The 27,997-nt window shown below is 38.4% G+C and overlaps 1 protein-coding gene across 2 annotated transcripts; it reads right to left on the reverse strand.

Annotated features, from left to right (window-relative positions):
- On the reverse strand, nucleotides 1–27,878 carry FAM91A1 (family with sequence similarity 91 member A1). 2 transcript variants are annotated; one of them, XM_061447735.1, is made up of 24 exons: nucleotides 27,710–27,878; nucleotides 25,817–25,901; nucleotides 24,922–25,073; nucleotides 23,973–24,030; nucleotides 22,232–22,299; nucleotides 20,875–20,988; nucleotides 19,739–19,829; nucleotides 16,637–16,699; nucleotides 15,480–15,586; nucleotides 14,608–14,646; nucleotides 14,390–14,502; nucleotides 13,449–13,567; nucleotides 12,925–13,037; nucleotides 12,639–12,725; nucleotides 11,729–11,861; nucleotides 10,899–11,047; nucleotides 10,299–10,433; nucleotides 8,661–8,774; nucleotides 7,761–7,833; nucleotides 6,390–6,539; nucleotides 5,834–5,935; nucleotides 5,436–5,559; nucleotides 4,521–4,590; nucleotides 1–3,143 (listed from the first exon to the last, which is right to left on the reverse strand). In XM_061447735.1, exons 1-24 carry the CDS (start codon nucleotides 27,779–27,781, stop codon nucleotides 2,967–2,969), a joined length of 2,508 nt encoding a protein of 835 aa, XP_061303719.1. In that variant the 5' UTR covers nucleotides 27,782–27,878; the 3' UTR covers nucleotides 1–2,966. The 2 variants fall into 2 exon arrangements, with proteins under 2 accessions (XP_061303719.1, XP_061303720.1); XM_061447736.1 differs by lacking the exons at nucleotides 24,922–25,073; nucleotides 25,817–25,901; nucleotides 27,710–27,878 and adding an exon at nucleotides 24,355–24,358 and having other exon boundaries at nucleotides 23,973–24,032.
- Nucleotides 27,879–27,997: the final 119 nt, after the last annotated feature.

A 27,997-nucleotide genomic window follows, 5' to 3' on the forward strand; every position in this document is an offset into this window, starting at 1 on the left:
GTTTAACCTACACCACAATTTATTTGTAAACATTTGTTACATGTGCCAATAATTTAATTGAACACTGACTTTGTACAGTTCAATGTATAGTATTAACAATGTCACACTGGAAGAGCACAACTGTGTTCAGTTACAGCTGTACTTTAAAATCATCATACAAATACAAACCATCTGGAACACTGAACAAGGAAGCAAAGAAAGATTTGAGAACAACAAAAGAAAAAAGAACTGTGAAGTAATGTCATGATCAAAAAACCTGAAAACAAACATAACACTTTCTAGTTGGCTTCTGAATATCTTTAGGTATATGCATCTAGACTGAACACTACTTGGGTTGTGCCAGAGCACAAAGCCAACATCTCTTATGCAAGCTAAAAACCTCACTGAAGACAAACTTCAAACAGCTTTACAGTACGCAATGCATGTGATTTTCATGACTGTCAATAAAACTACCTGAAGAAAAGAAATTGATTTAATTTGTCTTTATTTGCAATACAATATAAAATAGATTCTTTTGGTATGAAGATCTTTGAGATCTTATTTTTTACACCATATTTAAAACAAAAGTCACATACTTGGAGTAAAGCCTCTGGACCATCCCAAGCACTGGCGCTGTAGTTGAGTTTCAGGTATTTTATGGGCTTCTTTGGTTGCAATCTGTTCAGTAAACTTCAGATATACAGACTTGAACAAGATCCTAAGCTAGTGTTGACACTGAAATTAGAGTGGCTTCAGTTCTAAGAAACTGTAATGTATCTGGCATTCTCACCAGTAACTGTAAAATGATGGGTATTTAACAACTCTGAAGAGCAGGCTATTTTTATTTAGAAACTTGACTTTAGACAACCTAATAACAAAGGGTATCCTTCACTTAGTAACACTGAAGAATATGCAGTGAGAATGAGAAATTTTCATCTATTTTCAAACTTCCATACAAGTTGCACTGTCATCACTTTACATACCAGTACAGACAGTGTGTAGCAAAATTTGATACTATACAGCAAACTAGCTCATCTACTGCAGCTCACTGTAGCACTTAAAGTAATATCTACAGTACTTAAAGTGTAAGACATCACCTACTGCTTAGTTCCTCTACTGTGCTTAGATATTAGCTTAACCTCCACATAACAATTCTCATAGTAAATGTTTCCTCTGGCATTTCTAGCAGATTGACATCCAATTCCTCTTTAAATTTCTCTTGAAGGAAATAAGGCAACTTAGAAAAAATGCTATGGAGAATATGCACATCCAGTACAAAAGTCACTGTAGTGTAAATGATCGACTTTATATAGATAATCTAGCTCCATTATATATGCAGAATACCAAGTTCAGCTGCTGTTGGTAAAATACAAAAACACGACAGATGTAAGAAAGCAGCACTGAGCAAACTTAAGTACTACAGATCCAGTTTCTTAAAGCCCAAGTCCTACACTTACACTTTAGGAATGTATATAAAGCATAGGTAAAAAGGAAGAATGGGATTTTCACAGTTGTAACTGAAGTCATTGCATTATCCTGTGGTGGTATGTTTGTCCTTTGCAAACTTCTGTCATGTTTTTTCTTACAGCCACGCAGAAAAAGATACAAATCAAAATGTTGCCATTTTTCTCCTTGCTGACGTCCACCATCATCTGTGCCACAGATTCTTGGTCCATCACATACTGTAGGCTTGTGACGACAAGATAGTCAAGTCTCATTTTTAATGATGACTATTTAAAACAAGGCAGTTCCAGTAAAGAAGAGTTGGCAGAGTTCTTTAGACAGCTGGGTTAAGAGTCTTAACATTTTACATCTCTTCTCTTTGTGTGCTAAATGGGAGATTCTTTTTAAGCAGGCAGAAAGTTTTTAATGCCTAACATAAACAAAGTGAAATCATGCTACATAAAATCACCCCATACAAATAGAGCCAGAGTGTGATTTTAAATGAAACAGCTCACTGTTAATGTTTGTCAGCAGCAGCAGCTCATGGTTCAAGGAAAACAGATTCAGAGAAGTCTCTGCCTACACATTCTCTGCTGTCATCTTCTTTTACTAATGACTATCATGAAAAATCAAGAGCTCTGTTCTTATGAACATTAATCAACAGGACAGATCTAGTTATCTACCTTAAACTCAACTTACAATATCAGTTTTCCCACAGCAATCATCACCAGCTTCAAATAACAATAAGGGACTAACTCCCAGTGGGATCAAATCTCAGTCACTCCTGGTTTTATACAAAGAACAAGATGAATCCCTTATCATGAAGTACCCCATGAGCACAGCCAGCCACTTCAGCCCTTCCATACTTCTGTACCTCCAAATTCTGCCAGAGGTGAAAGTGCACCACTCGTCTTCAAAGTGGCCTTAAATCATCAGCAGGCCTTTGAGTCTGCACTAACTCAGCCTCCTGCAAGCATCCAATTTTTGCATTGTACTGATCTGCCAAGGCCCCAGTGTTAAGCTGAACTACAGAATTCAACAATTCTTAATGCCCCATATCACCATGATATTTTGTTTTAAACAGTTGGTATCACTGAGCTTTCAGAGGAAGAGCTGAATCTCTTACCTTTATACAGAAAGATCTTCAGTAATACAGTACAAAACTAAACAGAATTTATGTCTGAATAATGAACATAGAAAACTACTATTGCAATTTTGTGGTGACAGCATAGAAATTTAACAATCATCAGAAAGCCTAGAAAGGGCATGTTTAGTTATAAAAGAAAGATTGTCTCAAGATAAAAATAGTGCTGACAGCTAAAAAGCTCTCTGTTGCAGCAAGATATGCAGTAATGAGTAACAAGTTCTAGACAGTTTTAAGCACTTCCCCAATACTGCAACACAACACATTTTTGTAACACTACTTTTACACGGGTTATGCTGCAGCAGCAGTACACTTCTTAGTGGTTGGCACTAGGAATTAATCTTAATAGAAGAAAGGCATTTAGTGATCAATGCATGAGAACCCCTACTTGACCTGTTCCTTAGGTGTGGTTGAAAAAGACTGAGGAAGGGGACCATCCGTTCCATTCGGATAATACGCCTTCTTTGAACATGAGATTCTTGGCAGGAAGTGGAACACCCATATCTGCAGAAATAGGCTGCAAAAGAGAGCTTGAAGCACCAGCATCATGGAGCTGATCCAGTGCTGAAATACCTTCCTAAAAGAAAAAGGAAGAAAAAAAAAATAGTGTCTTAAAAGCAAGACAAACAATGAAGGATTTAACACGTCGAATATAACAGGCTGATCTAATCCACAAATACACTTACTGTTTCTGAAGTGTGTTACTTTAATCCAATAAATACCAAATCATTATGGAAGTAAAAAAGAGAATAAACAAAGGGAAGTATGAAATAAGCATACAGCCGCCTCACCTGCATCTCTGCATACATTATTTGGCTTCCAAGAAACCTTCAGGGAAGCCTGAAGCTTAAAAGTGCAGGAAAGACCTAGCAAAATGAATGCAAAGATAAAATCTTCAGGACAACTATCGTACTGCTGTTTATCCCATACTGTGACAAGAGGTATACATGTATTTGGAGGCACTGACTTGACCATATTTAGAGTAGTTTTATTTCCCAGAAGTTTGGTTTTCTCCATTTAAAAATCATTTCAACACCTTTTATTTCTTCCTATGATCATCAGCAATAAAAGTGCATCTCAGAGAAAAGATCTGAGAGATTAGAACAGGAGCCACTTGAGACTGACAGATGGTTTCAAGGCTTCAAACCTACTGGAAATCTCCAACATTCTCATAAGGAGGCAGTTTCAGGATGACCCCATCCATAACACTACCTGGTTAAGTAACTTGCAAGTTCCTTTCCTTTCCGTAAAGACAGTTTCAGAGAAAAGTACTGTAAGACATAAGCAGCTAAGCAGATTCCATGCTACATGTGGACATGCTTTGCTAGCTTAAACTTCCATGCTAACTGTAGCAGGCTACAGACCAGGCATTTCTACTTACTTGCTACACAAAATCACTATTCCCTGCTCTTAGAAACATCCTCTCAGAATATGCAACTTTTCATATTTATGCTCATTCAACACCAAGCTCTAGAGGATCTTAGAGTAAGTGAAAAAAGTAACTTAAATGAAATACACATTAATGGATATTATTTTTTCCTACAGGACCAGCATTGACTTGAGATGCAGGTAAAAATCTCAAAAGATCAGAATATCCATGGTTTGCAGTAAGTCTCCCTAACATATCTAAGAAGCAACCAAGTAACCAGCAGAGGAGGCTGTGTTACAACAGGAGGCGTGAAGAACAATTGTGCTGTGCAGTGAAAGTAACTACACGTAAGAAGCAACCACAGAAGAGAGAAGTATTAAATAAGGCTAGAAAAAGGACAGGGAAGCACTCACTTTTCACTACCAGTAGCATTTGACATTGATAGTGCTGTTACAGAATTACCATGTAAAGAAAAAGTAAAACCAAACCATGCATGTTTCCGTACAAACAAGAATGGCAAGTAGGAGGGCAAAAAGGGATGACAGACTATATAGAATGATTTACATCTGGATTATTGTTCCTTACCTGGAATGAATGAACAAAATTAAGGACCTGAAGAGACAGTTTTCTACTGGAATGTAAGAGTTTCTGAAGGCTGTCAAAAACAAAAAAGAAGTTATGTCTAAGGTGCACAAATTTTTATTAGTAGCACTACAGTAACTTGCTTACAAGTAACTCTAATAGTACCCAATATCACATGACAAAGCTAAAAGCTTCACACAGAAAGCTTGATAATATCGTCATCACTGAAAAGGTGCTTAACTTATCTGTTCTTGAGTCTAGTCAGCTAAATGCTATTTTCCCTACCATTAGCACCACACTAAAGTAAAACTATTGCAATTGAAAAATGCTATTTTACATAAAACATTAATATATTAGAATTTATCATGTCTCATGCTTACCTAGGAAAGTATGGTAACATGGCATGAGCAACAGATTAGTGACACACTTAAAAAGCAGGTCAACTACTATAATAAAATGCTTAAGCCATGTTTTCAAGCGACCTTATTTTTGTTCCCTAGAGCTATGCCCTAGGGAAAGGAAAGAAAAACAACAACCCAAACAACAAATAAACCACAAAATCCCATTATTGAAAAAGTAATCCTTCATAAAGAAAAGCTACAGTAAAAAGCATAAGATAGCATGACCATAAGCAATGACTAAACTGGGCAAATAGGATGCCAATAGTAAGGAAATTCCTACAAGAGCTAAATGCATTTTACATCAAAGCATTACAAGTAAGCTTCCCTCTTATCCCCACCCCTAGCAAGCCGGTGCTAGGAAGGGTAAATGAGCAGGAAGATACCCAAACTTACTTTCATTTCCTGATCTTGGCTCAGTTCTATTACAGTCATTGAGCTGTAGGTATTATTTTTTGCACAACCTCTGGACATAACACATACAACCTGTTAAAACAATAGCTGATAAATCACAGCTCACCTCTCCTTTCTACATAATCCATGAGTGGCAATTTTTCTGCAGACCTTCTGATTCAACTCGGAACTGAAGAGCGGAATGCCAAAGCATAATTCCAGGGGAACCCATTCCAGTTCTGTTGTGGGTACTACAGGAAGTAAACCAAGAGACAACCAAATTTGAAGAAAAGACAAAGGAAGAATATTGACCCCAGAATCAGTTAGATCAGAATCCACTGGATGGTTCATTCTTTTTAAGACAGTACATTTACAACTGCTCACAGATTTAAGGAAAATGAATTCGAGGAGGAAGCGTGGCACTTGTCCCAGACAATAATCAAAAATCATGTGTTCAGATCCTTAAAACCAATATATCTAAATGGACTGAAAATGTTTAGTACAAACCATCCGCCATCTTATTACCTTCAATGCTTTGCTTGACTGCAGAATCCATTTCTTCTATTACCATCTCAAATGATTCTGTACTCCCATTTACATCAGATCCTGATGCTAGGTCAGCCTCTCCTAAAGGTGAAGTAATTCTTACATTAACATAAATTTAGTCACCAGTGGATGTAAGGAACATGACAAAAACTTTGCCTAATGACCAGACAGCTATAAAACTGGAGGAGGGGATATACAGATACATATGTCCTGACTCATTTTAGGGCTTAGTCACTAGGGATCCCAAACACACTTATGAAGATTAAGTTCTCGCCTGTAACAATGACACAACTCTGAAATTATTCTTTTTTTCTTCTTTTGACTGTTCTAATCCAAGGATTTGTCAGTATCTGCTATTTCTTAGCTAGTCACAAAGAATAATAAACCTACTGCCAATAGATTTGCATGCGAAACGATTTCCTGTGTTGGATAGTATTTTGTAGAGTTCCAAATCAAGGAATTTTATCCTTTGCAAAAGTGACTGTAAGCAAAATTAAGGGAACACAGTCAGAAATGACCATTATTGGTTACCAACCTCTTCCGTCAGAAGCATCGCTCAGCTTCCTGTTAGCATGCCGACTTGAAGGATTCAGCATAGTGACATAGCCACAAAAGTGCTGCAGGTCTACTTTGTTTCTCAGCATTTTTAAAGCTGTATGAATGCCCATGTTCACACGAGAGAAGTCTAGCAGAAAACAACACATATTCCAGCTTACTTTATGAGAAGCCTCTTCCATAACCTTACAGTTCATCTCTAGGCCAGACTAAGTTTCTTATCTGAACTCTTCTCCCTTGTCGTATTCCATTTTAGCGATCACATTGGGAGGTCTGGGATAACAGATAATAACAGTCTTCCCACACCAAACAATAGTCAGTATTTTACAGTACAGTAAAAGAGCAAAGGAGAACAAAAAAAATGCAAACAAAAGACTCTCTCTCACACACAAACACATATAGACAGCAGAGATGGCAAGCTTCAGCTAGGAATCAGATTGGCATAAAATACTGGCACTGAAACAGCTGGACAATTCAATACAAGATACATGTTCCATGTATCTGAAATTCCTAGAATCAGAATACAGTGTTAGAGGTTAACAAGGAGCTTCAACATTGAGTTGTTCATGCTAGAACTTAGATTCTGCCTTCAAGATTTTTCACTTAGCATCAAGTTGCAAGAAAACAAACATCCCAGAGAGAGTGAATATAAAAGTAACTCATTTTGAACCTAATAAAAACTAGATTAGGAAGTTAACTTTATTTCTATTTGGCCCAGGTTCTTCTATGTGACAGCTTAAATAACTAGATTTCATATCTGGCAATGCATACTTTTATGATAGTCCTCAGTTGGGAAGGCTACGGCCTCAACTATGCAAATCTTGTATCCTACTCATCAATAGTATTTCAGAGTATGTTAATTCCTGCCTTTCAAAATCATTTGAGGTAGGCAGAGAAATGGAAGAGCTTAGCTAGCAAAATCTCAGGGAAAACCTTTCTGTAATAGTTCCCAGTGCTGCTAATCAAGATTGTTTGTTCAGTTTTGATCTCATCAGTCTTACACTTAAAGAGATGCTAAAATCTTCCATACATTCTATTATTTATTCAGTTAGTAAATATGGTAGTTAATAAGCAAGTGTGCCCAAAGAAAGATCCAGAGGTGTTTGTGGGACTTACTTCTTTACATCTGTGCTAAGAAAGAAGACAGGCCAGAAAACACATTCTAATTAGGACAGGTAAGATACAAAGGAAAAGACTATGTGTAAGCTCAAAGCAGACTTAACAATTTAAATAGTCTTTCAATTTTCTTATCTAACTTGACGTGCAAGAAAATCTGTATTAAAATCTGTATTAAATGTGCAAGAAAGTTAAATATGGTGGCATAGGGCTCACATTAAAGACAGTCAATTACCTCCCTGCTGCTCGGCTTCATCAAATGGGAAAGGTATGTGCACTGTTTCTCCCATTCCATGCATGCCATGCCCCTGAACATAAAGAAATTAAATTAGAAGCAGAAAGATATACTCATCAGCTTAGCTTACCTCTACTTATGCTCCCTTTAAAGGACTAACAGTGACCTTGAAGCAAATGAACAGATAGAGATATTTATACATTAAAGTTCTGAGCAGTTTATGCATTTCAGTTAGCTGAAATATGTCATTAAATAAAATACATGGGAGTAAACACAATGAAGCTAAACTTCAGTAAAGAGGAGCAACTTCTTTGCTCCAGTTACAAGTGGGCCTTTGAGAATGTGTAATTTTATGTTTCTTACAATATTAAACACCTATTTACTTGTATGGTTAATTCTGAGACTTGAGCTGAATAGAAGAAACAGAAGACAAAGCTATTTTAAAGCTTCTTTCAAACAGACAAACACAATCTATGGGGCATGTTTTATTCATACTTTACCATAAGAGCTAAATACTAAGCAGTCTGAAAAAGTGTGTTTCTTGAATAAACAGTTCATACTCCCAGTTACCTTACGCCACTGCTGTCTAAAAAGCTTGTGAGCTCTACACTTTTATTCCAGTTTCCTATATTCCTACTCTTATAAATCCACACCTCATTTTTAGGTAGCAAAACTCCATTCTGTTTGCCTGTATACCGCACACATAATACTCATTCAGTTCAAACCCCATGTCTTCACCACCACTGAATCATAGCAGTACTGGCTACAGAAGTTGAACATATTTTTCAGCTCTTGGCAAAAGTGCACCTCTCCTACATTGTCCGACGTCTCTTATACCACGTAACAGGTTAACTGAAAAAATCATGCATGTTTTCATCACTTACACAGAGCACACTGTACCTGAATAAGAACAGCTGAATGCGTTAAAGCATCATTCAACATTGTGAGCACGTTTGAAGTAGGAACTACTCCTGGGTCATGACCCCAAGATGTTATTAGTAAGCGATCATAAGCCTAGAAGAGAGAAATTAAGAGTATTTACACCAGTAACGGACTATCCAAGCACATAAAGTAAAACACTGAGAAGTTAGGCATTATCCTACTGTTGTAATTTGTTACCACAAGTAACTACAACTCCATAGTGTAATACTTTGTACCAAGGATCACTCATGTGCATATTCCTGGTAAAGACAGAAGTTTGCCAACCTCAAAGTTAAGATGCTATTTTGAACAGGAGACATCTCCCACCCATTCCTGTAGAGCTGCATGGCCATTATGGCAGCCTCCTAGCAGACAGGAGATGAAAAACATCCCACAAATTCAAAAGCAAAATATAAACTAGATAAAGTAACAGTGTCTATGAAGAACAATGATGTATCGATCCCCAAAATACCTATCCAAGGGGGAAGGACTGGAAACCCTAGTTTCTCAGTTTTCAATTCCCCTGCATCTCCGTAAGATTTCTAGAAATGTCTTGACAGTTCCTTAAGAGGACACTGCAAAACAGCAATAGGAGAGAAGCATTCACATATGCACACAGAGGAAAAAAGCTCCAGTAAGTTTGTGATAGTGCAGAATGTGAGATCATCTAGTACAAGAAAATCTCAGCTATTAGGACACAGATTCAAGCAGTACTGAAGTTTTCCAAGGCTACCACACAATGATTTTTATGAATAAAACTGCACCCTCCATACATCTACTGGTAGTTTAAGTTAATGACAGACTAAGGTTTGAATCAAGCTCATCACCAATGGCCTTACTGCTTAGAAGCCTTGATCCATTTAATCCTATGTTATCTTAAAGTGAATCTTAGAGGTAACGATAAAATGTTTGAAACTGGAAAGGGAATGGCCACGTGAAAGGTATGAGGAATGGAAAATAATCTACAAATCCTAGAGCCAGAGATGACTGCTGAAGGTCTCCAAACCATTTTAATGTATTTAGCTCCTCAAGTCTTTACTCAGAATCATAAGGTGAAAACTGTGGAGGCCTCTCTGCAACTGTATATTTGAACAATATTATTTTACCAATTCCAAACCAAACCCCAACACTGCCAAGTGTCTCCAGCCTTTCAAATCAAAGTCAATAGATGCAATGATTTTTGGTTCAGGCAAGTTTGTAAGTTGCCACAGCCACTTCCACATAGATTTAACTAGCATACACAATACCCAGCAGTATTTCTCTGTGGCAAATTTGTCCTTATTAGCATCTTAGAGAGAGAATGAGACAAGGTAGCATCTGAAGTCTTTCAGGCAATCACTTGCACTGATTAAATTCACAGTGACTGCAGTACCACATTTTACACTAAAATTGAAGGGGGTAGCACCAAATACACTGGACTCACATTGTGACAAGGGAGCATTCTTTTTTCAAAACGTAGAAAACAAACCAAAATACTACACAATATTTGCTTCTAGAAAAGGTACATCACCTACAATGAACTGTACACCTGACTTCATTCTTTACCCCTAAATAGTATACAACCTATCTTTGAAGTGTCTGGAGAAGGGAGGGAGAATAAATCCACACATACACTACCTGAAAGATGTCTGGAAGCTTTCGAAGACGTGTTCCTTTAGAGAGCAACAGAGAGGGTGGTCCTTGTCCAGTTATGTGGTAAATATACAGTTTGAACCAAACTGAACTAACTTCTGGTATTGCAGGTCCAATATGCTAAAGAGATTATTCAAGAAATTAGAAAGAACTTAATATTGCAACTGTTATATGCACAGATATAATTTCAGAATCAACAGTTTTAAATAAATATAAATCTAGCTTGTCAGCACAGGAGTTCAAATCCATTACTCTGCTATTGATGATAATCTAGGTGGTTAGCTCAGTACTGTAAGACTCTACAGAAAGGTGCAAGTAAGGTATTTCGACAAATGTAAATTCAAGAACAAAATCCCTTTCCTTAACAATTTATCAAGTAAAGTCAATAAATTACATTTAATTTACTAAATAGTCCAATTTTCCCTCACTAAACACTTATTTTTTTTTTTGTGAACTGCAATACTATTCTACTTGTCAATAACTGCATCACTTTAAAAGGAATATCAGTTACATGTATCCAAAACAAAGCTATGAAGACAGTGTATTTCTAGACACCAGGAGGGGAAAACCCCAGTATTTTTTCACCTGAGGTGTACAACTGCTGATAGGTCGAATTTCATTGGTGAGTGGTGCCATGGAAACCAGCAGAGTATAGTTTTTGTTGAGAACCCTGCTGCAGGTAGCTGGATCCAAGCCAAGCAAACTCTCACATCGTAAGAGGTCCAAGGGAAAACCTATGCGAAAATGTAAGATTATTAAATCATCACTTAAAGTGGAACATACAACCCAACCTATGATTTCAGATTTTCCATTCTCCTCTAAGCCATGAATACAATATTTTCTACAAGTTTTAAATGATTGGAATGAATTTTAATAAATCTGTACATCATTTTAGCAATTTAAGTCATACTGGATTGCCTGGCACAGAACTGCAGTTTGCTCCTCCGGAATGAACTGATGCCAAGAAATAAGCACAGAGATACTGAGGAAGCAAGGTAAGATTTGAAAATCAAAAGAAATCAATGCTCATTAGAAGACTACCCTCTCTTTCATGACTTGAAAAATGTTTCTGTGACAGAACAATCCTGAATAAACAATGATTCCTTTATATGGCTTTCAGAAGCACGATTTGAAACCAATCTCTTCCCCAAGTTCAGCTTCTCTTGCCATCATTATGCTTTAATCTGTTGCATTAGATCTTAAGTCCAAGCTTTGCCAACCACATCTGTCATTCAATAGGCAAACCCCAAGAATGCAGGTTCAAAGGATGATGAAAAAGTGACGTTTTGGCTCTAAAATATTCTTAAACTTGTAGGATACAGATTGCTTTCTGAAATAGCAGCTTAATCACAAAGCTGAGTCCACAGCAGATAAGCAAGCAAACTTAAAAGGATTTCCTCAGGCATTCACTGTACCGTTACTGGGCTGATCAGGCTGCATAGCTTGTGACACTAGGTCTTTATTATGCCTCAAAAAAAGGATTGTGTTTCTCAGTGTTAGTGCATGATCGAAGTACCGCTGTGCTTCTCCTTCACCTGTGCTTTGAACCTAAACAAGAAATGAAAACAAATGCACAAAAATGGCAGGTTGTTTCCACAAGCATCAATTACACAACAGGAAAGACTAATGACAATAACAAATGATAATTGTAAAGCTTTGTAATTGAGTAAAAACCCTGAAGCTTAAATGCAACAGTGATCTACAGCAACCATTAAATCAAAAATGAGTCTTGACCATGGCAGTCAAAAAGTACACTAAGACAGTATCTATAAATCAGAACCACAACTCAAGAGTTTAGGTAAAAGGACTTAAATGTCCAGTCATCCTGACTGGTATAAAATGATACAGCAATTAATAGCAGTCCTCCTACATAATTCTCTAGTTGTCCTTCTGGAACTATCTTTAAAAGGTAGATAGGTTAAACATTCCAGGACATAATGGCCAAATTTTCCTACAAAAATGATGTGCAGGCTTTTGGAAATATTAACACCTTACTAGAAAAAAAAGTGATTTCCACTTAGCAAGCCCTAATGCAGGTATGTATAGATACATTGGACAAATGTAGATCGTGAACTCAACTTTGCCCATCAGAATCACCATATTTACGCAGATGCATGAAGTGTCCCTGTATAGTCCGTAGACATATAAATGCTGTGAATCAGAAACACTTTAACTGAACCACTTAGGCTCGATATGATAAGGTGCTTGCTCTTACCATTGTATTGCTAAATAAGCAGGTTTAAACCATGAAGACACTGGGGTTTTGAGGGCCATTTAACACCTCAACTGCTGAAAAAGCATTTTGTCAAACATGTAACAGATTACCTTTTCCAACTCCACCAAGAAGCTGTCAAGACTCTCATCTGACAGTTTCCCAACTTCAAACATCGTGACTGCATGACTTTTCAAGTTCTGGAACAACAAAACTGTCTCACTTCTTTGAGAATAGAATGAGCAAGTAGAAGTTTTATTAAGCAAAAAACATTTCTTAACAACAAAAAACCCAGAAGGTTTTTTTTAAATAATTACAGCTGTATTATACTGAAGTCAAAGTATTTTAGAGCTTTACATATTTACTCTTGGCATAAAACATTGAAGAACTTTGACATACTGGTGAAAGATTTCCCATCATTAAAAAGGCAGTGAGAGTAGAATCAAACAGGAAGGCAATACGCTTTGTGTGTCCAATAGACAGATTCAGGCTGCTCACGCTGGCTGTTTCAGCTAATAGAGAACAAAAAGAAAATACATGATCACATTTGTTCTATTTTAAATACAATCATCAAGTTTAACTCACTTAAAGAAACAAGGGGGAAAAGTTACTGCCATACTGAGTAGAACAGAATTCCCTTATCACTGCTAAGCCACTGATTTACTTAGTTCAGAAGTTGGTATCTTTGCATCAATTGATATCTATAATATAGATCAGCCTCATCTTCACAAAAAAAAAAAAGCTATCTGGCTTAAGGATTTTAAACACGTTGTAGACACCACCGCCCCCACTGTATATTCCATATGAAAAAAGGATCTACACAATCTGTTTTACTCATTTCTAGACCACTTTACAGCCTATGGCACTCTAAAAGTCTCAAAATAATTGATCCTAATGTATTAAAATTTACTGATAGTGCTAACCTGGATCATCTTGACTGTTGGTATCTGTATCTGTGGCTGATGACCCAGCTTCCTGTATAGGACTTCTGTTTTCCCCACTGTCCCATGAAAGCAGCATCTTTTGAGGGTCCAAAGTACTCCTATTAATGTGAATTAAAATCCACATCTATCGGTCACTGTAGCACTGGAGAAGTATCTCTGCCTTCCGTGCTAGTAGTCCATGCATAGGCATACCTCATCCATGCCTTTCAATACTTCTAAGCCCTAAATCAGTCAAGCTCAATGTCCCTCAGAGGCCTGCTTTAGCTTCAGCAGAAAACTTTATTTGGGGGTTTGAAAATACCAGATTTTGAAAAAGAGAGATCTGAGAAAATCAGAACACCACAGGTGAAGAAAAATCCAATGGGGAAAAAAAAACAACAAAAACAAACAACTAATTCACTTCAGTCTCACAGTCTGAATTAACATTAAAGAAAACTCAGGCATAGATGTCATTTTAAATGGCTTAATAGGTATAAAACTAGAAGTTCCTGACAATTCTTAATTAATGCAGCTTGGCACTTCAACTTGGAGAACCCTTTGTTGATTGGTATTAACATCACTTTCCCAAGATTTACTATAGATAAACATATATATATATATGAGTGTCTATAACAGAACTGTAATGGTACTTGACAGCAAGCAAGCAAACTTCAGGTACATATTCACTGACAGCAGTGCCAAGAGACACTGTTTCTGTAGTAACAGCTGCTATTTCTGGCCCCAGAAGTTTAAAGCAAACATACACTTGTTTGCTTGAAAAGTAAGCAATTAGGCATTAAAAAAAAAAAAACAAACAATCAACAAGGCAGCACTAAGTGACAGCCACAAAAATAGCCCATTGAATATACAGGCTAAATTATTATCCCTTATCATCAGATTAATAAAAAGAGGATCAAGTATTCTTGTAATTGTTCACTTACTTCAATCTGTTTACTGAAGGAACATTCTTCCATGATGGATGAAGATTATCCAGATTTATTACTTGGCCTTTTTTATGAGCAAAGCCCAACCGACAATACATGGAGACAGCATTCTGCAGAAACACACATACATGTAATCAGGATCTGCAAGATGAAACCAGGTTGCACAATACTGAACTTTCCATACCGAGTTCAACAAATACATTATACACACGTACCTTTACTAAAGATAAGTCAATCTCCAAGACGTTTGCAAGCTACAAAAGAAATAAAATAGAAAGATGAATTAACAAGAGTATTAACAATGCATGGCAATTTACCACTTGGGGGCTTTGGCATCTGTTTGTTGGTCTTCTTTATTTTTAAACCCAGCCTATACTGGTAGGAGCAATTTTGTCTTCATTGAAAGCAGTGAAAAAAGGGGATAAAGGCAGTCCTGGGGTAATGGTATAACTTGATTACCTTGAAGGTCTTTTCCAATGATTCTATGATGCTATTCTATACTATGATTGTGCCACTTGAAAGCATGCAAAAGAAATATGAGGTTATCTTCCACTGTATGTTTTCTGGGTGAACTATGTACATCAGAAGACAGTTAAAGAAGAAAAAAATCAGGGATATATTCAATAGGTATTTTTCAGGTGCGTATTCACCAAGTTTTGAGAATAAGTACTTATATGATTTTAGTACGAGAAATGTTTTCAGAAGTACTTATGCAAAAGTTACATTCCTACTTTAAGCCATCACCCTGCATGTTTTCACTGCTAAGGAAAAAAATTAGTTATCTCCTTTACCGCATACTATTAAAGCAGATTCTGTTCCAGTTGTAGGTTATATAACATACTCTACATTGGTGACCACTGTATGAATTCATTCCAGCTGATGAATTGATTCATTGAATTGAAGGCAGCACTTTGAGCCTGAAGCACTGTTAGTTACATTCAAAATAAACAGGTAGGATCTTAAGCCTGGCAATACCTCTAGATAAAATCACTTGATATTGATCCACCTCTCTGCCTTAAGTATTTGCAGCAATACGCTTTGAGCCCTTTCAAATACTCCTATCTCCCCGACACAGGTTTTTACTTACCTCTGCCACATTAGTGTGTTCATCTATTGAAACAAATATCTTGTACAGGAGCGTTTCAAAGTAGTCACCTTGCACTCTGTTCATCACAAAACCTTCAAGTGGTGGCACTAAAAAGAATTACTTGCAAAATTACGATCTGGTAACTTTCCTTATTAAACTGAAACCACATGAAACCAGAAAATAAGTTTATGCTTATTTGGTTTTCACAGTACCCATAATTTTGAGGATTTACCAGTCATAAAGAATAAAAGCCTAAAGATAGTATACATGGTGTTTAAAGTTCTCCCAATCCTTGAGTAATAATTTCAATATGTTTTCCTAAAGAGCCACTCTACCTCACATCATAGTCTTGCAGTCTCCAGCTCATCCACTACAGATCATTTCCAGTCATCAGTCAGTGAAATGATTTTGTAATGTGAATGGAGATTAAATCATGGCTCTGACTGAAGCTGGACACAAAATAACCCACCTTTACCACACACTCCTGAGCTGAGACTCCCAAAGCTATTATCTAAGCAGTAAGTCTCTTGTATTTTGAAGACTTTCACTTAACTGATCCCCACTACAGCAATGACAGGTGCTTCTGCATGACCAGGTTCTAAATGATTTATGCCTTTGCAGATTATACTGAATTCAGAAGCCCCTGAGACCTAGCATAGCATAATGAGTAGTTTAATGGGCAGCCACATGCTGTGCTAGTTTAAGCTCCTACATAGTCCACAGACACAGCCCACAACTATAACTGAGGTCACAAGACCATGAAGGATGGAACTGATTCCTGTAAAAACATTGCAACTGTCTAGAAAATAGGATTCAAGACCCCACATCCTTTTGATAAGGCAACTATTTTTTCTATGCCATTTTTCCTTTTCATTACAGACACATAGGAGGGTACTTCCTAATTCATGCCATAACTCTTTAAAAGAATCTCATCTTACCTAAACATGTATACCAAATAACCTAAGAATTCAAGTTGAAAAAAATCCTATATACAATCAAAGCAATGTTTTAATAGGGTTGAAAACATTTAGTCAGGAAAAAAATGTCATAACTCTTATGTTTTGTTTAAGCAAACTTATCCACACACAAGAGAACTACAGGATAACCAACATGAAACCAAGGAAACACTGGTATAATACCGTTAAATATTTACTTACCTGCTATACAGCTGTCATCAGATATTGGTACATCAAGGTAAATAAATCCTTTGTTATACAAACCTTTATATAAAAAAAAAAAAAGCATGACATTTTAGAAAACAACATTTTCCAGAGTATCAATGATACAAAGGAGCCTTTCCCATCAGCCAATTCACAATTTGAAGAAACTTTTCCTAATTTCCCCTCCACAGTGGAGTATTACCTTGCAAGGCATGGATCAATAAACCACATCTAATATTAATCAGGTGTCACCCTAAACCACAGTTCTTTACTTGCAGTCTGATGCAGTACACTTGGACTTCTACAAGTACTTAAGGTCAGCACAGTAGAATGATCAAAGCAGCAAACATTTGACAAAGATGAATGCAGCACTGACCAAATATTAAATTTCCATCACCACCACTGTACTGGCAAGTGGTTTTTTTTTATCCTCAATTAGTTTTGTCAGCTGAGGATGCTGGCTATGTTTTGGTTCTTCCCTAACTTAGGCTGGAACTCGGATACTTCGTTGCATGGATACAAACTAAATCACATTAGTACTGATGGTCCTCACATGTGTTTCCCTCACATCTTCACCAGAAGGCTTTTTTATGTTATTCCAAAATTAGCTCTGGTGCACTTCAGCACAAGGCATCAGAAAAGCTGCAGCAGATAGAGATGAACTTTGCATAGAAAAAGTACAATAATATGGCAGATTTTAAGATTACACTTTCCCCATGACATTGATTTGAGCACAAAGCATCACAACTGAGTTATGCTGTGTAGGTAAACCAGGAAGAAGCTTTTAAGAAAGCACAAAACATTTCAGCATGGTTTTCTTTAGAGCCTAAGGTCTGTAAAAGCTTTAGTAATAAACCAGAAAGCTAAATTACACAGTATAAAATAAGCTGAACTTGTCATCAGTGGTTTATTTGGCATTACCCAAGATCACTCCATCTATGACATGTACATCACAGCAGGAACGAAGTGCACCAACTACCCTCAGGTGAAGGGTTACTAAATACCTGAAGTAGCATTGCCAGGGTGGTTAATATACACACAGCTCACCCCAGCTATAGCATGTGTGTATATATCTACAATTTCTCTAATAAAATTACTACCCCAAATCAAATCTTAAATAAAATACCTACATTAAACCTACACTAACTTGGATTTTGATTTAGCTGCTGTTCAGCACAGGCAGTGACATATATCAGCTATGCAAACTGATGTGTACCAACATACCAGCTGTAATAATGGATCAGGATGACATTATTAGCCATCAGCATGCTGAGGGTGCTTTTCACTGCCTCTCCTTCAGGTTCAGCTCTCATAGCTCATAAATCCTTACTCACTGCACACGAAATGTACTGATGGCATCATAGTTTGCACTAAGCAGTCCTCTTTCCCCATCGAATCCCACCCTACTGGCAGTCCTTTACATTAATATTATATACATTGCTTTTCTACCCAAGAGTTAGGGTAAACAGGTATGTTAGATCCTTCTAAACCTACTAAATAAAAGCTGTAACCCTTTCCACAAGTAACACCAGGCCATGCAGAGAGAAAACACTTTATGATCTTTCAGAATCCAAATTTTCTGAAGCCCTATACTATTTCAGATGCACCCCAGAGCTAGAATTTCACATACCTTCTCTTTGGTTTGGGGTTTTTGTTTTGTTCTGTCCTACTTCAGTAACAGGGAGTGGAACTGTCCCTCAATTTCATAGGCAAACTTCAGTGCACAGGTTTGACTGCTTATAGCAAGCCAAATTTACCGACAGGCTCCTCAAGAAGTCTGTCAGCGAATCTGTACCCCCTTGCCTAATGATCTGCCTGTATCTAATACCTGAATTACACTGAAACGAGCAGACGTATGCACATCATTCTTCAGTAGCAGCTGCAGTCTGAGAAACAAGACAGTCTCTCAGATTTAAACCCCACTTTTATGGTGTTCAAACAGTACAAAAGTCACAAAAACTCTCCTTCAAAAAGAAAGGAGTGAAGTTTTACCACCCCGAATTACCAACTCTGACATTTTTAATTTAGTTTCTCTTGTCCTCATCTACATCCTTCTCCCCCACAGTCTTTACTGACAGTTTATAATGAAAGAACTTGTTGAATCAAACAATAACAGAGCAACAGCTGCTAATGGCTCACTGTTAAATCATTCACAAGATCTAGACTGCAGTCCACACAAGCTTTTATTTTCCTCTACCTCCTCTTATGCTTCACCTGTCTACACTTCATAGAATCATAGAACACTCAGGGTTGGAAAGGACCTTAAGATCATCTAGTTCCAACACCCCTGCCATGGGCAGGGACACCTTACGCTAAACCGTATCACCCAAGGCTCTGTCCAACCTGGTCTTGAACACTGCCAGGGATGGAGCACTCACAACCTCCCTGGGCAACCTATTTCAGTGCCTCACCACCCTAACAGGAAAGAATTTCCTCCTCATACCCAATCTAAACTTCCCCTGTTGAAGTTTTAACCCATTACCCCTTGTCCTATCACTACAGTCCCTAATGAAGAGTCCATCCCCAGCATCCCTATAGGCCCCCTTCAGATACTGGAAGGCTGCTATGAGGTCTCCACACAGCCTTCTCTTCTCCAGGCTGAACAGCCCCAACTTTCTCAGCCTGTCTTCATACAGGAGGTGCTCCAGTCCCCTGATCATCCTCGTGGCCCTTCTCTGAACTTGTTCCAACAGTTCCATGTCCTTTTTATGTTGAGGATACCAGAACTGCACACAACACTCCAGGTGAGGTCTCACAAGAGCAGAGTAGAGGAGCAGGATCACCTCCTTCGACCTGCTGGTCACACTCCTTTTGATGCAGCCCAGGATACAGTTGGCTTTCTGGGCTGCAAGCGCAAACTGCCAGCTCATGTTCATTTTCTCATCAACCAACACCCCCAAGTCTTTCTCCGCAGAGCTGCTCTGAATCTCTTCTCTGCCCGACCTGTAGCTGTGCCTGGGATTGCTCTGACCCAGGTGTAGGACCTTGCACTTGTTATGGTTAAACTTCCTTTTATTCCTAGTTTTCAGACACTTCTCTCAGAATTTACTAAGCAAGCAAGATCTCCGAACAGAAAAGGAATGTTCATTAAAAACTTACTGTGAACTACATTGAAGTCTAATGCACCAGCAAGCTGAGGACCTGAATCAATTATCTTATCAATAGCAGACTTCTCTGACGTAGTACAAATCTAAGTAAAAGAAAGCATGTCAGTCTTTAGTAGAAATGAGTCTATGCAACTTACTTAATACAGCTCATAAAAAACCTCAAACATGTCAGCCTCAAATCAGTCATAAGTAATATAAGAATATAGCAAGTAACCTATATTGTTAATAAAAATATTTGCACTGAAGAATTCACTGTGGCTCCTGTTAAAGTCTTGACATATTTTACTCTTGTCCCCACACACAATTATGCGTGTTCAAGGAACTGTACTTAACTGAACAGGTATTTGGCAAGTGAAGTCCACAGTATAATAGGTCTGCTCTTTAAAACTTCCAAACTGATTCTTCAGTCATACAACTGGAACCATTCCAGGAAAAGGTCCATTACACTATCTAAGTAATGTGCTTCACGTTAACTACTCTGGGTTGACCAGATGCCAGAAAGTAAGTAGCCACTGCCTAAGATATTCCAAATAGTAGCCAAAAAAAAAACTTTCATTACTGCTTTAAATGGTCCAATCTAAACAAAAGACTTGCAGAAAAGGAATTAAATTCAGATCAGATGACTAGCTAACCATAAAAAGAAGCTATGAAAATGGAAGTTGAGTGAGATTGAAACATTAAGTCAGCTCACAAGTTTTTCATGTGCAAACAATGAAAAGAGACACAAGGAGTAGAAACAATGAAAACATATAAAGTGCACTAATTCAGATTCTAATTATACAAGATTCAGTCAAAACTGAGCTACTGGGGCTTAAATACTAATTTAAGAAAACACATTTTGTTGCTTGTTCCCTACAAAGCACATTACCACACATACTAGTTACCACACATTGGTTGACACAAAACCACCAAAGCATGGTACACAGCACAGAAAATACAAAGGAGGGAAAGGCAGAATATGTCAACAAAGAAAATATCACAATTTCCATGAGCTCTAATCTCTGTTTCCCTAAGATTTGTTATAAACCTGAACCGTAATCTTTGTGTATTCTACACATAAGGAAGCCCCTGTTTTCAGGGGCTATCAGTATTGAATCGAAATTAGAGATGCTATCCATACTGAAATACCTTGATGTCATCCTCAGTGATGTAGCCAGACTGCACGACCCACCATGCTTCTATAGTGATCTCCACAGGTTTCACAGGTAACAGATCATGAGCAGTTTTCCTTCTGAAAAATTTCTGCAGTGGTACAGTCCATTTGAGATAGTAATAAAGAGCACTTCACGTGTGCAGACAGACATTCACCTTTATATAAGTTTATTTTTATAAACATCCTATTTTAAGTACCTTATATTCACAGCCTGGACTCATACAAACACTATTAGCTTTGTCATTTAGTCAAAATTTCTCTCCTCTCTCAAATCACATGAAAGTGGGAAGGAAAAAAATCACCTACATCTGATACTGTTAAGTCTTCCCATAAACCCATATTTTCATCCATATTGTATATGTCACTATTTAAAAGCCCCGATATCCATTAGGATCAAGTCCAAATTTAATTTAATTAATTTAATGTTCATAATATTTTTTAATGTGAACAGGTTAGAGAGCACAGCAAACAAATTATACAAATGAGGGATCTTAAAGATATTCAAGGATCTTACACACCCAAGAATTTTAGGAACATATTTTATTTACTTCTAAGGACAAAGTACCACACAGTCTCAATAAGCATAGTGCTAAAAAAAAGATAGAGTAAATGTCACTCCAAGAAAGACAAAAATGGAGAATATTATTTATAGACCTGAACAACTTCTTTTCCATTGTACAGCCATTACTTTTTGGTTCACTCTATCAACTTCATATTTTTCATACTTTTGTTTGAAGGAGCACTGTGAAGTTACTGAAAGAGCAAGAGCTTCCTGAAGGAGGAAACTGTTGTGAACTGAAGCGTCTATTTCTATCAACAGTCATTGCAGTGGTTTCCACATGTGCTGTTCACATGCAGCAATGCCTGTTCAGACTCCTTACTGTTGTCTTAGAGAAAAACATACATGCTATAGAAATTTACAGAGGACTATCCCAGAATAAACTCTGATCTCAACCGTACCCATAGAAACAAGGAGTATTTCTTCCACAACCAGTATCATTTACCATGTTTATACTGGCCAGGAGATATTAGTTATCTGGTGCCATAGAGTAAATATAGCTCTAAAAGTATAAGCTTAAAAACATCAAATAAACAAACCCCCAAACAAACACACACTTAGCAGTGAGCATCTTTTTCTTTAGTATACTTTGACTTTAAATTATAAAGCTCTTTTTTAACATAAACATAACAGGAAACATAATACAATTAACACCACAATATGCCACATTACTAAACTAACCAGGCCCATGAAATTATTCCATTCTTCACTTCCTATGAAATAACATGGGAGGGGGAAAAGGGTGAAGGAAATGGAGGGGAAATTAAACTTACTTTTGAAGACCTACATTGGTTCATTAGATCTATATACTGATTTCTTCCTATACCAAGAAGTCTTAGACCTGAAAAATAAGATTTTATTTCTTTTAAGACAGGTTTAAGGTACATAAAACATTCTTCAAAGAATCAGACTACTTCTGTAATAATATTTTTAATTACTTTTTCTTCACAAACTAAAAGGATAGTTATAGTAGCTCAATTCAGTTCTAACTGAATTTGACAGAGAACCATATGCATCTAAAACAAGAATCCCCCCCCATTCATTTACTCTGTACAGATTAAAGAAAACAATCCTGTATCACTCAAGCGACAGGGTAGCAGGGCATAATCCAACCCTTTTCTCTCCTACACTATGCTTCAAATCAACAGGACTAAAATTGCACCAGATTTTGTTCAGTAATTTTTAATTCCCCCTTACAAAGCTCATACCATACACTGGATCAGAACTCTAAACTAAGAATTAGAGCATAAAAGGCCACATAAGCTTCTAAGGAAAATGATTAAAATACAGCTGAGTTAAATTCAATCAAAATTTAATTCCATAATCTCTAGCTTTCAACCATTAAGGAACTATGAACAGATACTAGTAAGCTACTTCTTAGTTTAAACCCATATTCTCAGTTTTAACTCCAACCTTCTAGTTTGACACTAGTTTTTATGATGAAATGTTAATAAAGATGATTAACTTTATTACACCATAGTTACTAACATATAGCTGCTGCTAAAATAACAGCATTGTGAGCAGGAGGAGGGTGGGGACAACCACAAACAAAAACCAGGGAAGCCTTTCCCTTCTCCATACTCCTGAGTAACGCTAGATTTCCAACAACTTACGTTGCACTGATGTAAAGTTTTCCCTTATCTGTTTCTCCAGTATGAACATTACATAGAGGCAAACGAGGAACAGTTAACTGACAAGATCCTTTAAAAATAAAAACAAACAAAAAATCCAACAAAACCACACACAAAACTGTTTTCAGGAGCTGCAGACTACTCCTCATCTGACTGTACACTGTCCTTAAAGAGAACTTTATAAATTCATACCAAAGGTGAGGAATTAAGTCTTTAGCTATAAATAACTTCTAAGAGACAGATTTGATTAACACCGTTCCTAAGCCAGCAGTCTGCATTTTGCTAAGATTTAGCAGTAGGCTACTGCTCTTACTGTGTTCTGCTCCACCAGGTTCAATGTTTTTTTCTTTCCTAATCTCCCTACCCCATACCCACAAAACACAATAAAACATCTGGGACATCCAGAAGTGTCATAAAATACCAAATTCTCTTCTCTCTCTTTCCTGGTACATCATCCTTCAATCCTCACTGACCCTAATTCACAGCAGCATCAACAGCCTTTCACTGGCTTGCTAAAGCTTTCTGCCCAACATATGCCAGAAAACACACTAGGGAACAACCAGCAGCTCAGCTTGCTGACACACAAGAGCGAGTAAGACTTTCATCCCAGAAGTACAAGCAAACATGAATGCAATACAAGCAAGGCCAGAAGCTGCACAAGGTTTTGCCTGCCTGCACTCACAGTAGCCCAGTTCCAGCACTGACCATATGGATGGAACTCAGTATGGAGAGCACACGCTCCTTAATATCCTTAGTTAAATGCTTTTGCACCTTTGTTCACATGCTTCTGTTCAAGCAAACAGATGTCAACAAATCTGTTTTCAGAAGCTCCTTATTTCCAACTCAGTGGATGCAACTAGTAATGCAACTAGAGAATACTTACAGTCAGCAGCAGTGAAGTTGGGTAATGAATCATAGCTTTTTTCACTGTTCATTATATCCTAAAAAAAAAATCCAAGAAAAATTAGCTGCAGCATCAAGAAAGTTATCATTTCAGAAAAGCAGGTCCAGCAGTCTGCCTGCCTTTTAAGAACAAAACGAAATTACACCAAATCTATTAAAGTCAGTTACCTTATCAAACTTGCCAATTACTTGAGTAATCATTAACTTATTGTGTAAATGTCTCATAAAAAAAAATGAGACTTCTGTTCAAGCTTTTAAAAAAATACTGACTGAAAGAATAAACATAATACTGCATCTGTCTTTACACAAAAACCAGCATGTGGAATTGCTAAAAGTAGTAACAGAGCAAACTAACAAGTAAGCCATTATGCCTGCAATCACTGTACACAAGATACAAAAAACCACTTCTGATATCCAATGACAATAGAAGAAGGTTGCCAGAGCACTGGCAGAAAACAGAACCATCTTTGTTCTCTTAACAAAAGGATGCGCTTCCAGTTTTTGAAAAAGCTTCTAACATGGTTAAGTGTCTTTTTGAAAAAGGACACAAAAGAAAATAACCATTCAAATGTGGTGGGTTTTAAAAACGGTAATTCTCTTTGTTTCATTAATCTAATAGAATGAAATATTTCTTTTACAGTTTGAAGTAAAGAGTCACAAATCTCAAACACCAAAAGAGAAAGACAGATGCCAGAGTAAGTCCCACCCCAGCTCCACACGACAAAGTCCAGCTCTTGAAAGGCTCATGGGGGCAGAAGGGGAAATAAAACTGCAGTCATAAGCAGTTCTCTAGAAGCCTTCCTTACTCTTTCCTTATTTATTAGCAGACCCCACCTAAAACCAACCAAACTACATGACGCTGCCTCATACGCATTACTGGGCCATTACCAATATCTCTAAGAAAGAAAAGAACACAGTTCTGTACTCACCTCCATTATGCCCGTGTAATAGGAAAATGGTGTTACCCTCAGACCTTTTACCATGATGTCAGACAAATGATAAGGGTACAACATGAGATGATCTCGACTGTATTTTAACAGATCCTCATAATATTTGCGTTCATCTTTCTTGACATGCTTAACTACAAGGGGATGCAAAAAAAAAGAAGAGTTATACTGTTCTATAATGTTAAATGAAAAAAATTACCCAAACAAAACCAGTGTTACAATGAAAAGATTACAACTAGTATAATGGCAACTGACAGAAAGTTAAGAACAAAATAAAGGACTGGTGGAGGCCATTCATTATCCAAGGACTTCTACATACAAGTACTCCCAGAGCCTTTTAGGACGACATTAGAAGAGAGCAGATTTATCTTACAGGTTATCACAAAGCAGCCCATTGAGACACAACTCGTGCAGGCTGTAGAAAATTATCTTTTAATTAGTGAAACTATTATCTATCTTTGGGAAGACAAAAGAATGCAGTCAGTAAAACCTGAACTGAAAGTCTGCAAACAACTCATAGCCAATAGCTCACGCAAGTCAGGGCCAGTGTGTGCATCTCATCTAGTGATAGGCTTTATTTTATTAGTTAAATCCTCTCGTAACATCTCTTAATTCCTTGGAAAAGGGCAGCATAACTACAGAAGGACTTCAGTTCATCCGTCAACTCAGCAAACTTACAGACTGCATTGCTAGAAAAGCTGCCAAATGTACTCAAAAGTCAAGACTCTTCTTGATGTTTTATCATTTAAAAGTATTTATTTTCAGGGAAGGAAGGAAGGAACTTTGTTTAGAGCTAGTTCTTGCAGGTTGACAATAAAGAGGCTTCCACACAGAAGAACTGAGTAGCAATTAGAAGTTACTTAGCTTCTTTACTCACCTAAGTTATTCCTGTATCGTAACTGATTGCGGATGCTGTAGAGTACGACCTGCCTTTCATATTCCCTCTGAGAGTTTCCAAGACCCTTGAAAACATAAAGGCATTTTAGCTGACACACACAAAATCTCTTTTAGCCAAACCACTGCAGAGTGGCTTGTGAGCAAACATAAGCAGGCAGCTGTCATTACTCAAGGCAGTCCCCCAGTTCGGCAGTTACGGTATCTTTAGTCTCTGTATGAGGTCAAAAGTATCTTTAAAATGCTCTCTCTGCACAGGATGCAGACTTAAGCAACCACCTTTAGATTTTTTTTTTTTTACTAGTACCACTCTAAGAGAAAAAGGAAGCACCTAATTCTCAAATAAAATGGTTTAGAAAACATGAAGCTTCAAGCATTTCATCAAGCATTCAGCATCTTGCAGCCTTGAAGAAACCCAGTGGTGTAGAATAAACCAAGCATGGTAAATGACAGGTAAAGCTTCAACTGCTGTACCTAAGCAGCCTATAATGTAAAAAACAAATAATGAAACAGCGCAAGTTATAGCTTAACCCAAGTAGGGCCATCAAGTGATCTTAGGTCACAAGATCAAGGCGTAAGCACAGCACATTACTTGAATACCATGACAGAAGATAAAAAAGAGAACTTTGGCCCATGCTTTGAATGCCTTATTTAAAAAACTGCTCCCTTAAAATTCTTCATATTACTCTTCTACTCTGCATCTGCAGCAAGTGATCTGGGTTCGGGTGGGGGGGGTCCCCTTTCCTGGCTCCCTCATGATGCTCATGTTAAAAAAGAACCTTGTATAAAAAGGTACTTTACTGTATATATGTGATAAACAAGTTGCACGCATACTGAAGGATGGGGTATTTGAAAAGAAACAGCCAATATCACAGGCAGGGTCCAATTGATTAAATATTCAAAGAGGGATCCAAATATTCACCTGAAGTGCAAATATAATACAGACTATTCTAACACAAAATTAAGCAGCATTCCAGAGCTTACATTAAAGTAGATAACACATTAAATACTGGTATATTTGCTATCCCGCATCACACAGCCAACAGGACGGCACTCAGCTGAGCAGGTAGAGAGAAATCATCATTCACGCCCCTCTTACAGCACCTGGGATCTGAAACTCAAGGAATTCAGCTACTCTGGGCCTGCAGCCACTACTCATCCTTTGTGCACACGCAGGAGCTGTTTAACAACATCTGCTTTCAAGCAGCGTAAGACTTTGGAGATGAGCACCTCCTCTCAACTTGACACAATACCTCCCTTCTGCTATCAGAGGCCTATTAAACCCAGCAAATCAACATTTCATGAGGTTTCCTCTTTCGCAAGCCACTCACTGCAACAGTTCCCAAGCTACGAAACACAGTAAAGGCTGCACAGGCCAAAGCTGACACCTGTCCTGGGCCAGCTTTCACCACTGGGGTTGCTGAGGGACACCCGCCTCAGCGGGTCTTGGGTCTTCACAGGGTGAGAGAGAACCCACCCCCCATGTCCCTCTGCCCACAGAACCTCCAAAGCACCCCTACGACCCCTCTCCTCAGAGCCCCCGAACACACGCGTTTATCCCCACATACACACCCCACACCTCTCCCATACCCCGTTCTCCCTACATACACCACACATACAGATGCTCTCCCTAAAGGGCCGCGCACCCCCGTGCCCCCCCTCCACACGTACTTCCCGCACCCTCCTCACGCTCCCCTCTCCCCACTCCCGCCCCATGTTCTCGCTCTCCCCACAGCCACACACGTCCCCGCCACGCCGGCACCCCGGGGCACTCAGGGCTGAGTCCACACCTCGCCTGGCACCGCGCCCGGCACCCTCCCGCCCTCCCCTTCCCCGTGCGGGGCACTCGGCAGCCCGGACCCTGCCAGGCCCGCACCTGCTTGACGCTGGCCGGCAGCCGGCCCCAGGGGTAGTTGTGCCGAATGTGGAACTCCACGTCGATGTTCATGGCGAGCAGCCCCGGCCCCGCCGCCGGGAGGCGCTCCGGCCCAGGGCCGTACTGCCCGCCGCCCGCCCGCCGCTTCCGCGTTACGCCCCCCGGAACCGCCTGCACACATCAGTTCCGGGGGGGCGGGGACCGGCGGGGCGGTCGTGGCGGGGTACGGCCGGTGGCGGAAGCTGCGCATGCTCTCTCCTGCGGGCAGGAGGGTGCTGGGGTGTCTCC

The sequence above is a fragment of the Pezoporus flaviventris genome, unplaced genomic scaffold (genome assembly GCF_033815535.1).
Source record: "Pezoporus flaviventris isolate CSIRO_AGI_PZ_B2104156 unplaced genomic scaffold, CSIRO_AGI_Pfla_v1 ptg000007l, whole genome shotgun sequence".
NCBI classification, from domain to species: domain Eukaryota; kingdom Metazoa; phylum Chordata; class Aves; order Psittaciformes; family Psittacidae; genus Pezoporus; species Pezoporus flaviventris.